Source organism: Lagopus leucura, unplaced genomic scaffold (assembly GCF_019238085.1).
Source record: "Lagopus leucura isolate 7727_CA_CO unplaced genomic scaffold, USGS_WTPT01 Super-Scaffold_100004, whole genome shotgun sequence".
NCBI lineage: Eukaryota > Metazoa > Chordata > Aves > Galliformes > Phasianidae > Lagopus > Lagopus leucura.
In genome coordinates, this window is record NW_024962264.1 from 11,185,737 (window position 1) to 11,199,801 (window position 14,065).

Here is a 14,065-nt window from a genome sequence, read left to right on the forward strand (position 1 = left end):
TCCACGCTTGATTACTGCAATTTGATGGACTGAGAAGCTGATATTCCACCAAGACGGCAATTTGCTTAGGGGAGCAGCTGAGAGGCCTCATTGGCACCAATTGCTTCCAACACATCTCTCTTATCCTTTTAATCACTAGGAAATTTAATTTAACTTCTCACTGAAGATCTCACTCTCTGCTTTTCCAGCAAGAGAACAATTCAGAGGCTGATTTTGTTACCTCTGCTACAGCTCTAGATTCCAGCATGAAGCAAGCTTGCTTGTACCAGTATGTCAGAACTGTATTTTTCCTGGCATTTGATTTTCTGGTCCCTCCAATCTAAAGCACCACTACTCATGATTAGTTACCATCCTGCTGGGTGTTCTCTGTTGAATGAGAATGGTAGAGGAACTGTGCACATAAGCTTCAAATAACTGAATTCAAAATGCCTCCTTACAAGAGCTCACAATCTAACAACGACAAGTGATATATGGTTCACAAAAGCAAACTGCAAAGAGACAATTTTCTTCAGACACTGCTCCAAACAGGTGTTGTAATTCTAGTCTGAGAGACAGGGGCTACCACTGGAAACAGGGGCAAGAGAGATTTGGTTTATACATGCCAGAAAGGGCCAGCCATCTGAAATGAAGTATAGAATACTCCTCATTTGCTCTCTTCAGATGCTACATTATCATGGAGTGTTGTTAGAACAACTGCAGAGCTTTTCAAACAGATTCCTTTGGGAAAGTGCTCCACAGCTTAACAGCCTTTTCACTGGAGATACACACGTGTAGCCCAGGGCAGAATTCAGTCTCCCATCTATTTAACGTGTTTGAAAAGGATGGTATGTGTTTCTGGCACTTCATAATAATAATAGTAATACAAATGCTTTTGGATTATAACAAAATGGAGAAACCGTCATTTAGCTCTGACTGCGTTGCAATTCCCAAATGCATCAACATCTACTTAAGTGCAAAATAATCTACAGTTTACAAATACAATGCTGCAATAGTCTGCTGTAAAGGCTCTGTATAAGACCATGACTCAATGCAAAACACAATTCAGTGATTGTAATTTCATTTTTAATGTCAGAATAACATAAAAAAGTAGCTCTTTCTCCATATAAAGACCTGCAAAAAACGTATACGAGAGGCTTGGTCCTTCCTAGCATTTCTACATGTGTAACTGCTCATATCTTATGCACATATGTACACACACATAGATAAATGTGCTTGCAGACAGACAATATTTCATCTTAACTTCTAACCTCCTGCTGGCAAGGTATTTTCACAGAAAACCATACACAAAACTAAAAGCTGCTCTCTCCCTGACTGCCAGAGTAATTGAGAGGACTACAGTAAAACCAAATTAGCGGATTACTCCTCTTTGGTCTGTGAACAAACACAACTGCCCAGCTCCCGCTGAGACTGCGGTCCTTGTGTTGCACAACCCATTCACACTAGCTAGAAGTTACACGAGAAAAAAATGCAACCACAAAATAAAGATCCGCATTTTTAAATACATAAAAAAATTAGTTTTCTTGGACCTTACTGGCACCATCATAAGCTTCTCAAGTACTGCAAAAAAGGGGAAGTAACATTTTTGAGAGACTCAACACAACTTACAAAGACTCCCTGTGAACTCTGAAGTATCGCTTTATTGTCTTGGTGGGTTTTTTTCCCTCTGATATAAGTAAATGGGATTATAGATATGTGGAAGCTAAGAAACATCTACGATTAAGAAAATCCTAATGTTTTATATAGAGAGTTCTCACTTTCCATCAGTTTTGCCTGACTACATTAATCACCAACTCTCAGTTAAATCTAAGGCTAAAAAACGAAACTACTTTAAACCTCTACTGAAGCATTGTTGTATTCAATGAATTAACTTCCATTTGATTATAACTTGCAGTATTCCTTATTTCTCCAAGTTGAGTTCATTAAATATTTTTAAACAGCTCAGATTTTTTTTAAAAGAAGGACAAGCAAAAAATTTTAAAAACTTGCAAAAGAACAAGAAGTAGGTAATGAGTAAAAAGTTGATCCAAAGGATGAGTGATCTTGTTTTCCTGTCAGCCAAATGAAATTCAGAACCATCCTGTTTATTAAGGGCGTTAAGCATAACAAAAAGACATAAAACAAACAACAGACTTTAAACAAAACAGGATTGATATGCTTAACTAAGTTTCATGAAGTATGGTTTTTAAAAGCACACTGCAGTTTTGCTTTGTGTTCCCTTTAAATGAACATCTCCAATGCTGACACACAATATTATGCTGCCCCAAGCAATCAACGGTGACAGGAAAAAAAGGATGTTCTCAGTGGAATCCAAGCAAGTTGTTGGTTGTACTGAAGATAAGAGACTCAGTGCAGAGGTAGCTCAGTAAGGGTAGCTGCAGTGTTCTACTTAGCATCAACACAACCGTGCTCATCGTAAGCTTGAACCTTTCCTTCAGATTAAAACAATAACAAGACTATCACTTGCTGGAAATGTTGTTTTGCCATTCAAAACTAACAGAAGGAGACACTGACGCTTAATTCCTTACATATTCTGGAAGTCTGGGTTGATAGAAATAGAATAAAAAGAAGCCATCCTGAGTCTGGACTCTGCTGCAAGCACAGACAAGGGAATTTTAGTGCTCAAGGAGCCAATTTCTGATTAGCGTGTTAAAGAAATGGCCCAAGAACATGCATGTTACTCTCTCCAGTTAAGCACCCAGGTTGGCCTGTTATTGGATCACACTATGCCATCAAGAGATTCAATGATCACAGCTGTGAGCTCGCTGCCCTTTGTATCTCTGGCTACAGAGAAGATAGCACAGCCCTGGAGGATGCTGGGAGCGGACAGAGGGCAGAGTTTGACTCCTCTCCAAGGAATGAAAAGAAATCAGCTTGTGACCACATCACATACCTTCGTTACGTGGTTTCTTTATTGCTGACAACAATTTTGAATGAAGGTGACGCTGCCGGCTCCTAACAGTTTCTCAGAGAAATGGTAACAGAACAGTCTTGCACTAACTGACCATCAGGTAAAGCACCCAGGATGGGTGTCCGATTGCTTTCCTGCTGTTCACAGGAGTGACAGGCTGGATAAAACAGTAGATAGATCAACCACTTCTTTTTCCACTAAGGAAAAAAGGTATGTATTTAATGTACCTATCCTAATAAAAAAAGACCTTTTGCTTGTGCAAATGTCTACAGCCTTATCAGAGCTACATCTGCTCAAGATCTGCTCAGCTGCACCATTAACTGTGATGTTAACCCTGACACACGTGACACTTCTGCACTCACATCGATCTCCGTTTGACCTATTTCTTCCCTTCCTTTTAATGTTGTAATGTACAATTGCCAGCACAGTTTTTACAGATGGGTACCCCTCAGAGCCCAGTGTAGACAGTCTTCTGAAATCTTAATCTCCCAGACAAGATGCAGAGCTGGCCAGGTGCTTAAAATACATGCCTATGTTCCTTTCTCTTCAATTTTCCTCTTAGAAGTGATATTTAGTATGCGTTTTACACAGCTTTTTTAATAAAGTAACATTTTATTCTTGAAAAATTTGTGATGGATTGTCAAATTAGCTACGGTCGTGTTCCTGTTACAGTAAGGATCCTTCTGATTAGAAAAAAAAATAATTGTCAACTCTTGTCCTCACAAGCTATTGTTCATTACCAATGCAGCAAAGAAGAAAACAAAGCTCAGCTTACTACAATAGAGACTCTGCTTCAATATTAGCATCCTAAATTCTGTCACTGCAGATCCCTGTGCATTGCACCAAGGGAAGGAAAAAAAGAAAAAGAAAGAGAAAAATTTGCGTTCTTTAGGGGTAAATTATAAAAAAAAAAAATCTCCTAGCTGCAAACACAAATACTTCACTCATAACCCAAGCACCAGATCAGTTCTTTGAAGAAGCTTATGAGGCATTTAAGATATACAATGGCACAATATCATACAATGGAATTGAAAGAATTTTCTTGAGAAACCATTAACTTTGAAGGAATGTCTAGACAACTGTGTCAACAAATGCAAATAATTCATGCTTCTCAGCTTCTATCCAATGGATGGCCCCATGCTGAGTATACACAAACTCAGAAGAAAAAGGCATGTCACAGTCATATGACTAGGGAGTGTAACAGAATCACACAGAAATTCAAGTCAGCCTTGAAAAAACCCTTCAGAAAGCTCTTCTCCAGGCTAAGCCAGCAGTGGGATAGGCTACTGGTCATTTTGGCTGCTTACAGCTGGTGCGCCCTGGCTTCAAAGCAGGGGCAATGGAAAAAAAACACAGCTGTTATTCATGACCTCTTCATTTCATTCCATTAGAAAAATAAAAACTGAAGGACTTCAAAATACTGTACAAACCTTTTGCAGTAGCCAACAAACCGGCTTCTGGAATCAATGCTTTTGCCAAAAATGCATTGCAAGGCACTTAAAGGGTATCTTTTTTTATATATATATATATATATATATATGTATATATAAAAATAAAATATGCACTGTTGCAACATTCACAAATACCCAGTTGTCTCAATCATCTGTGTGTACAGTATAGTACATATATACATTCACTGTGACACCGGCCATCTCCATCTCCATCATTATACTTTCACGGGTACTTTGGGTTGCCTGGTTAACTTCAGTGCCTGTGAACACAAAAAACAAAAGCAGTCACTTTCTTACATTCTCAAAAGACTGACAGCACAAGACAAACTTCTTATTAAGGGGTGACAAAATGCTCTGGGTTCTTCTGGGATGCTGAGTGAGGTATCAGCACACAACTGACAGGCCACTGGCCTTCATGATATCTTTGCATCTCTGGTAGCCCATCACAACAGACAGCCTTAAGAAAGGAACGACAAAGAATCTGGCCGGACAGCCAGGAAAGGAAGCTGGCATGGATTTCAGATGTCTTTTAGAAAGCAACTACTGGGGTTGCATTGAAGAAATCACCCGTGGCACAGATTAAAAAATGCTTCTGAGTTACTCAGGGAAAGACAGTGAAGAAAATTTCTGCAAACACCTTTGTATTCTCAGGTCTTCTTTCCACATGGCTCAAAGCACACCCATAGCCTAGTCACTGCCGCAGCGATGGATGTCACGCACTTTGGACGTTACCTTCACGTATGAAGAAAGGTAACAACAAGCCATGCCCATCCACCCAGAGATGGAGACCTTATCCCAAGTGATACCTGACATCATTTTTGTTTACAGTGGCTGCAGCATTAGTGTGCTTTTACCAAACATTTTTACAAGGAGAGAAAATCCACGGAGAAACCTTTAAGCGCAGAAGGGTCAGTCAGTTACAGCAGGTAAACTACGCAGGGTGAGGTTCAACTTGAATGACAGGTGGTCATCCTTCCACTGTGGCAGGATGCACCCCCACTGACTTAGAAGGTAAGTGTGACAGGCTTAAAAGACATGAGGTTTTCAGCTGCTCCTGTATACACTTGTGGGCACTGTGAAGGATATGCCTGCTTTTGGTGTGCTGCACACTAAAATAAAGCTCGGTGCTTTTCTGTGGCCTGAGCAAGAAGGAAGTTCATGAAATTTGGAACCAGTGTTTTTCGTGTCCTCCTGGGGGAAGTGCCCTGACAGACTGCCATTTGCTTGAAAGACTTATTTCTGAGAGCTGGCTAAACAAGCAAAATTCAGTCTGAGAGATAAGTGTGACGGGTCTTCCAATTGCAAATACTAACCTTTAATATTGTACATTTAAAGCTTGTATGCACTGCTCAAAAATCATTCTAGCACAAATGTAAACCCTTCAAAAAAACCCAATCCTTTAAAAATAAATAGGCTTTATTCCCCTCAGAAACACCAGCTTTCAGGAACACCAGCATTTGACTATTGTTAAATCTAGCCATTTGAGATTAGTCTTTTGGATATTATTCATCAAGAGACTTGGGAGAGATCTCAGTTCACATTTTCTTTGGGAAAACAATTTTTCAACTTTGTAGTTTGGCAGATTCTGCTGCCATATTTACAAACTAGAAATACTTCAGTGTAGATGAACCTCTAAATATTTAAATTCAATTTCATACAACCAGATCACATGTACTATCATAATTAAGTAAGAATGTCACTGCAGTTGAGTACTGTGACTGGATAACCACCTCCCCCTGCAAGAGATGCCAAAATGAAGCCAAGGTGTTTATAGAAAATAAACATCAAGGGTGATGATGACATGTTTATTTTCAAAGCAGAAGACCATTATCCAGTCACAATATTCGTTTCTATTATTGCACCCATACCAGACCCAACCTCATTGATTTTTCTTATGAGAGTAATTAAAATAACATTTGTGAATAATAGAGAAGGCCAACTGAAGGAACTGCTGCAACAGAACAACAATTCCCCAAAGTGGTTCTATGGTAGCATTACAGTCTGATTAGCACAGAAGGTTTATTTGAAGCTTAATGAATAAGAAACTAGTGCTGGTGAACTGTAAATCTCGGCTGTACTGGTTGACTTTTCTGATGCCCTGTTTAAAGGCTGTGTTAACTTGCAACAACTGACAGCAGGCCCTACAGGCCCTCACCACCCCGAGTGTCGGGGAGGTCTGGATGAGCTCCAGCCAACTGCAGGTCTTGGCAGCAGGGAGCAGTCAGACAACGAAGAGAAACCTGCATTGCAGGGATTGTTTCCGTCACTGGTAGTGTGTGACTATCAGTTCTAACAGGCCATCGTTCTTCAGGTGAGGCACACTGTTTTCTTTATGCAATCTGACCCATGATTATTTCTGATAATTAAAAACGAATATCATTGCTGTAGACTGCTGGAATTTCTGAAATTATGTATGATTTGCAAATTTCCATTTGTGAACACTAAGGTAAATGCAGCTTCATGAGACCTGATTTCTGGACTCACTGCTGGAAAACTGGGAGCTTTCCTTCTTTTTATAGTTCAGATAATCATAAACGGAGCAACACGAAGTGACTACGTTAGTATCTAGCATGCAAATTATCAAAGTAATTTTGCTGAAGTAGTAAAAAGCTGGTCTGTTGAATTGTGCTGAAAATTGGTAACACTGAAGATACAAATAACCTCCACCGTAGAAGGGAAGAATGAGGAGTACTGGTGGAGCTGGGCCTTCTACAGTATGACTCAACCTTCACCTAGCACGACCCTCTAAAACTACTTCAGTTGTCACAGCTTCTTGATCCTTATCATCTCGGAACATTAGAGACAGAACTACAATCAGTGGCAAAGAATAGCCAGCTGTGCGGTGGTTATTACTGTTCTGAGAACATGACTGAAACCACTGCAATTCCATGTACATCACAGAACAGCTCTCTGTAAACAGCTGCAATCAGCACTGAAATAAATGCAACTCGAATCACAGAATCATACAATTGTTCTGGTTGGAGAAGATCTTAAAGATCATCAAGTCCAACCACAACCTAACCATACTACCCTAACTCTAACAACCCTCTGCTAAGTCGTGTCCTTGAGCACGACCTCCAAACAGCTTTTCAACACATTCGGGGATGGTGGCTCAGTGACACCAATACAAAAATGACTAGGTTAGTCTACAATCCTGTGGCTATTCCACATCTTTGACATGAAAAGCAATGCAACAAACTTCTGTAGACTTCCGGCTACTATAAAGAGTGACCTAGGTAAAAAATATACAAACAACACAAAGAAACAACCTCCCCCCCAAAAAAACCCACAACCAATACAAAACATTTTCATGTTTTTTCAACACAGTTCCCTAAGGGCCTTCATTTCAGCTGATTCCTGAAGCTCTCATGCCAGTAGAGTTCACACCTCCACAAGAGGGATGCAAGGCAGTGATTACTATCCAAAGACTAAACCATTTTTACTGGCTAAAATTTCAGTTCATAGTTTGAATGCTCGCTGCAGTGAAATGTACAAGCTGTGGAGGTCTAACTTCTGCATTCAGACTTTTATGAAGATAAGGAGCATAAAGCTCAACCTTTTTAACATGTTACTAATGTGACTATCACTGTCGAAAATCCCTTCCATGAGATCCACAAGAATGAACCTGAGAAGTTTAAGACTTGTGTTCAGGTATTTTTTCCTCATAGCTGACTTCCCCTTATAAATTTGAAGGAAAAAAAAAAAAAAAAAAGGCAATTCTTACCTTTTGCCTAGAAACCATCCAAGATTTTATTGTTGGTACCAAAAGACTGCCGAGAAGAATCTGAGCAGGATGATAGATGAGTAAGGGGACAGAAATTAAGGATAAGTGCTCATAACCTGCAAATACTATCTTCAGCATTGGAATCCCTGCAAGCAGAAAAACAGGAGATGGACTCTTAAAAGAATCAAAGAGAAAAGCAAAGCATTTCATGTTGCACTGTAACTTAACTCCCCCTCCCCTCCAAAAGAAAAAAAAAACATAAAAGAACCCCAAAGCCAAAAATGAAGTTTTACATAGAAAATTAAAAACAAAAACAAAAAACAGAACCATGCAAAACGAACCTGGAAGGAAATGAACACCACCACCACATAAATGGCTGCATAAGTTCTGTGCCAGAAAGGAAGTAGGGGAATGCCACAAAATATTTTCCCTAACGATGCTGATAGCTGCAAACTCCTGCTGATGTGAAATACATTTGTGTCACAGTATGAATGTTCAGTTCCTGGGCATATCTCTGCAATGTTTATTTACTCCTTCCCCTTGCTATGCTGTTTTACATTTTTGTGATTGTCCCCCATCCAGAGGATCGCCCAGCTCCTGCTTCTTCACTACCAGAGGAGGGATTCCTGGTATAGTCATATATATATATATATATAGGAATAGTCATCCCTATGAGCAATCAGGGAGCAGGTGGAGTTACAGAAGTTGTTAGCTGCTGGAGGAGGTGAGTTTTAAGAGCTAGACATCGGCCATTTTCCCAAAGAGATTGAATTTGTACTCAACTGTGCTAATTCTATGAGACATCCACGTGTAACCTTCCCACTTGATGAATTAATATGGAAGATTAAATTTGATTTAGTTTTGTGGTAATGAAACTGATTATACTGACTTTGAACATGTTCTTATTGAAAACGATCTGCTGAAATCTTGCGGTTTTGTTACCATGCTCCAGAAAGCATGGGTGCAGGCAATACTTGCAGCCATCTCATCTCATTTGACCAGACATTCAGATAGATGCACACAAGATCGGCTGGTATTCCTTGGGAACCTCCTTTCTCCCTGGTTAAAAACGTCATTCTAGAAATCTTCTACCAGCATCAACTTTACAACAAACAAGTCTAAGCAAGAGTTTTGACAGAGCTTACTTAAGAGGCTTCTTTCTTAGCAGTGACAACAAGCTGAGCTTTGTGGCGCATGCCCCTCCATTCCCTCACTAGTAGAAGACTTTTATCAACCACAGTTGCCATATTTACATCCATCTCTACCTATCTTGAATAAATTCTTGTTTTCAAGACCCTTCCAGACTTCCCTTAATAAAAGCAGGCTCCTTCCTCTATGAGGAAACATAGTTCATTGATAATGAGCCACCAGTGGCCCATTACTGTTCACATACATCTAGGCTTGCTCAAACCTGCACAGTTTCCACAGCACAATTTCTTGCATATATTTTAACTAGTTCCATCATATTAACCTATTAACAACTTCATCCCCATACTAGTAGATTTGTCCTAGGGGGCTATTTCCAGCAAAAGACTGAATCAAATTAAGGCTTGCACACTTAACTCAGTATTAATAAGTTATTACCCTTAAAACAGTATCGTGGACCTACCACCAACACAACAGAACTGCTTAGTATTAACACTAATCTCTAGTGTTTGGGATTAGACAGTATTTGGACAGAAACTAAATGGGCATTTGCACTGTATTATGGAGCGTAATTTGCTTCAAATGCCCACCACAGTGTTTTTGTAAACAGATAATGATTTTATTATATGTTTCCAAGTCTCTACTACACCCTCGTGGGTCTTCTTCTCTTCTCTAACCACAGAAAAAATAAACTATGTTGCTATATTTATGTTCATATGACAGCACCTGGTGTTTTGGTAGCGCAGTTTCATCCGCAGATCTCACAACACTTCAGTAAGCTGAACAGGACTCCTACAGAGAATCAGAGAGCTCGAAGATGACTAACCTGGGATTGCACAGAAAACTAACAGTGGAGACACGAACAGAATGGGTCCAAAGTGACTGAGATTCTTTATATTACTGTATGCTTTCTGAATGGAAAATAAGAAAAATTCTAGACCAAAAGGTAAACTCCCTAGATGAAAGCTGTTTCAGTAAACTATGAAAAGGAAATTGAAGCAATCAAATAGAGGTACAAGATACTGTAGTTAGCGTGACAATGTAATTAGACTGCAGGGTGGAAAGAGATGCTTAATTCACAGCTCATTTAAATACACGTCAAAACAATAGCCTCATGCAAGCCAGAAACGTGCAATTAAAGTTCCTGCTATTTACTAGGAAAAACTAACAGGTGAAAAGAGAAAGCAATTAATTTCACACGCACACCCTTGTTTAAAAGAAAGAAAAAGCCCTGCTGCCTTTTTACAAACTTCCCGACTTCTGCAATTCCAACAGTGCCAGTATGCAGCTCTCTCCAAAGAGGTTTGATGACAGAGATCCATAGACTACAGTCACAGATGTTTACATCAGGAGCAGTGCCACAAAGCCAGACAAAACAGCACGGGATTTCTCTTGTTTTTAAAAATGTTCTTTAAACTTTTGTATCCCACTGCATAGCAACGGCAAGCATCGGTACGACAGCTGTTTCCCAAAGGCATAAAACCGATACAAGTCTCTACATAAGAAAATACATTTTACAAGCTATTACTCCCTCTCTTAAGAAGAGAAAAAATTGGGTGTGGGAGTTTGTTTTTCTAAAATAAACCATCTGCTCCCCAAAACAAAAGCAACAACAAAATGAAAAACAAATCTCAGCCGAAGGAAAAAAAAAGTGACATTGCAATAACCGGGCTGATGCTGTATGCTAAATCCCTGCACAGAATGTATTTTCAAGATGAGGTTATGAACTAGTGTTAAGAGAAGCTATAACAGAAACACTGAAACAGTAGTGACATAAACAGATGCTGCTATAAGAAAACCAATAAAATGAGTTTAAATCTTTCAGATGGATAGCAAGGAATAAAGGTGCTAAGCAAAATAAAACTTCTATTTATTTTGTCCATTCTTCTTTTCCTCACCATTTATAGCCTATTGTTCCTAATGTTAATGAAGTATGATGGCTCTGCTTAGTTTACGATACGAAAATTTTGCACAGGATCAAATCACTTGTAGTAATGAAGCCACTAGCACAGTTGTAATTCTCTTCAGTTTCCTCAAAGAACACAGCAGCTGCACCCTGTGAGCCCCTAACGTTACCGGGGCATTTATTCACAGAATTGATTGCTAAGGCTACATTCAGTTGTGTGAAGAACAATATGTGAAAGGATTTGTTGTTCTGCTTTCACAGAGCCATTACAATCACGCTTACCAGCATTTCAAGACTGGCTTCGATTCAAGTGCAAAGTCTTCCACCTGGGTTGTGACAACCCCTGCTATCAGAATAAACTGGGGGACGTAAGAATAGAGCAAAGCCCTGCTGAAAAGGATTTGGGGATACTGGTGGATGGCAAGCTGGACTTGAGCAACAATGTGCCCTTGCAGCCCAGAAAGCCAAGTGTACCTTGGGCTGCATCAAAAGCAGCATGGCCAGTAGGTGGAGGGAAGGTGATCCTGCCCCTCTACGTTGTGCTGATGAGGCTGCACCTGGAGCACTGCATCCAGACGTGGAGTCCTCAGCACAGGAGAGATGTGGACCTGTTTGAGTGCGTCCAGAGGAGAATCACAAAAATGATCCAAGGGGTGAACCACCCTCCCTACGAGGACAGACCGAGAGAGCTGGGGCTGTTCAGCCTGGAGAAGAGAAAGCTTAGGAGAGACCTGAGAGAGGCCCGTTATTATCTAAAGAGGAGCTACAAAATGGGAAAGGTACAAATTATTTAGCAGGGCGTTGTGACAGGACAACGGGAAACGGTTTCGAAGCAAAAGAGGGTCGATTTAGGCTAGACATAAGACTTTTTCTTTACTACAAGGGCAATGAAGCACTGAAACAGGTTTTCCAGAGAGGTGGTGGAACCCCTGTCCTCAGAGACATTCTAGGTGAGGCTGGATAGGGCTCTAAGCAACCTGGTCTAGATGCAAATACCTCTGTTCATTGCAGGGGAGCCGGACTAAATGGCCTTCAATGGTCTCTTCCAACTCAAAAGAGACTATGATTCATCCTGACTGACAATGAAGGAAGAACATGGGAATTGACAGAAAGATTCTATTACAAGCTGAGAAATTTTTAAATTGCTGTGGTGGTCTGAAGGTTCATGACACAAACATCAACTCACGTTGCTGCAGTTTATGATGTTTCAGGCTCCTAGCAGCTAGGTTCGGCTCCTCAGCTAAAGATCCTCACTCACTACAGATGACACAAGGAAAGAGTGGAAATATGGTACTCAGCTGAGTGCGGAAACAGTACTTCACCTGATCAGGAGCACAAAGAGGAACAGCAGCAGTGAGAATGCACTGAGATCATTCCATAGACATCCCTTACAAGTAAGATGACAAATATTCTTAGCATTTTATTCTGAACTTGCCTCTTCTCCCTCGCTCAGCTTTGTTCTCCTATCACTCAATGTTCTCCCATCTTCCTCCTTGCTCTTGGGTTCCAGTACTCAAAGGATACACTTTTTCTTCTCCATGCTAATTTTTTTCTTCTCTTGTTACTTCTCCACTTCCATGCTTCTAGGCATTTTTTGTTTGCTTCCCAATGCCTTCAATATTGCTCTCACTTGCAGCACCACAAAATGTGCCACAAAATGTACATCCGCTAATATCAGTAAACTGCCAGCAGGGCCACAGCGACAAGGAGAAGGAAATCTGCCTGAGGTACTGAGTGCTATTCACTTGTCTTCCTGCTGGCACCCTCATCCAGCCCATTCCATGCAAGAACTACACGTGAACCTGAAGAACTGCTAACAAAGAGAAGCTGTTGATCTTTCATCTACGACCTTCCACAGCAACAAGGAGTGAGAAAACCACTCTGGTCTTCTGGTATGGAAAAGCCCTGGTTGCTCTCCATTGCTCTAGGGTATTCCAGTCTTGCTCCAAGGCTGTGGTTTATCAGCCCCAGCTTAAGGCCCCTGTTTCTCTAGCAGCCTACACAGCTGAAAACTATTTAGCCTTCCTCCAGCTCTGCACCCAACATAACCTCCCACATGCTCCCCTTTCCTCACTTTCAAAGTCGGTCACCACCTCCGTAAAAGGTCCGTGAAAATGGTTTCCTGCACCTCTCTGTGTTCAGTTAACTGTAAAATAATAATAATAAAAATCCTAAAAGATCTGAAAATATTTTTAAGAGAATTTAAATATGGCACTCTTTTCATCTAGCTATCACGGCAGTAATATAAATGAAGCAAATTAATTTTAATGCTCCAAGGTACTGATTCTGTGTCACTGTCACTGATGGGATCCAGCCAGACTTTATGAGATGGCATTTGACTTTATGGAAGTGAGCACTATGCACGCATTTACAATTTTACAGGGACTTTAAGCTGTCATGCTGAAAAATGTTTATAAAACATTAATCAAAAAGTGCCTCTTTAATACAATGCATTGTCTGAAAGATGTTAGGAGGCACATATTGTAAATGGATTCTTTTTCTGACTAAAGTAATTTCTACCAAAAGCCTTTCCCCGCTGCTATACAAGTACACAGTGTGGAAAGATAAAGAGCACTTTCTCAGCACATTACTACCTGATTCAAACACTTGGGAAATCACTAATGTACAGCATGCCATATTTCCATGTCACACATGACACATTTGTCTAAAATTACCCAACAGAGTTTGACATTGCAGCATATTCCATAGCAGAGCTTTCAACTGACATCTGCCAAGTAAGAACTTCAAGTAAGAACTTTCTTCTTCCAACAAGCAAGTAAGAGTTTCCTTTTATCGCATACCCATGATGGAAGTGATAAAACAATAAGTACTGTAAATCAGGTTTTTTTCTGTATTAATATGCTTATTTTATGCTCACTGAATGTGAAAGCTCCCCTCCAAAGCAGTGTTTCATCATTTGTTGTTTTCTA

The 14,065-nt window shown here is 40.2% G+C and overlaps 1 protein-coding gene across 2 annotated transcripts in view; it reads right to left on the minus strand.

Annotated features, from left to right (window-relative positions):
- Positions 1-1,040: 1,040 nt before the first annotated feature.
- Positions 1,041-14,065, minus strand: part of SLC10A7 (solute carrier family 10 member 7) — a 148,083-nt gene continuing 135,058 nt past the window's right edge. For both annotated transcript variants that reach the window (XM_042870852.1, XM_042870853.1), the window contains 2 exons: positions 8,084-8,229; positions 1,041-4,619 (listed from right to left, as the gene is read on the minus strand). In XM_042870852.1, coding sequence (XP_042726786.1) covers positions 4,575-4,619; positions 8,084-8,229 — 191 coding nt within the window. In that variant the 3' untranslated portion in view covers positions 1,041-4,574. The remainder of the gene's footprint in view (positions 4,620-8,083; positions 8,230-14,065) is intronic.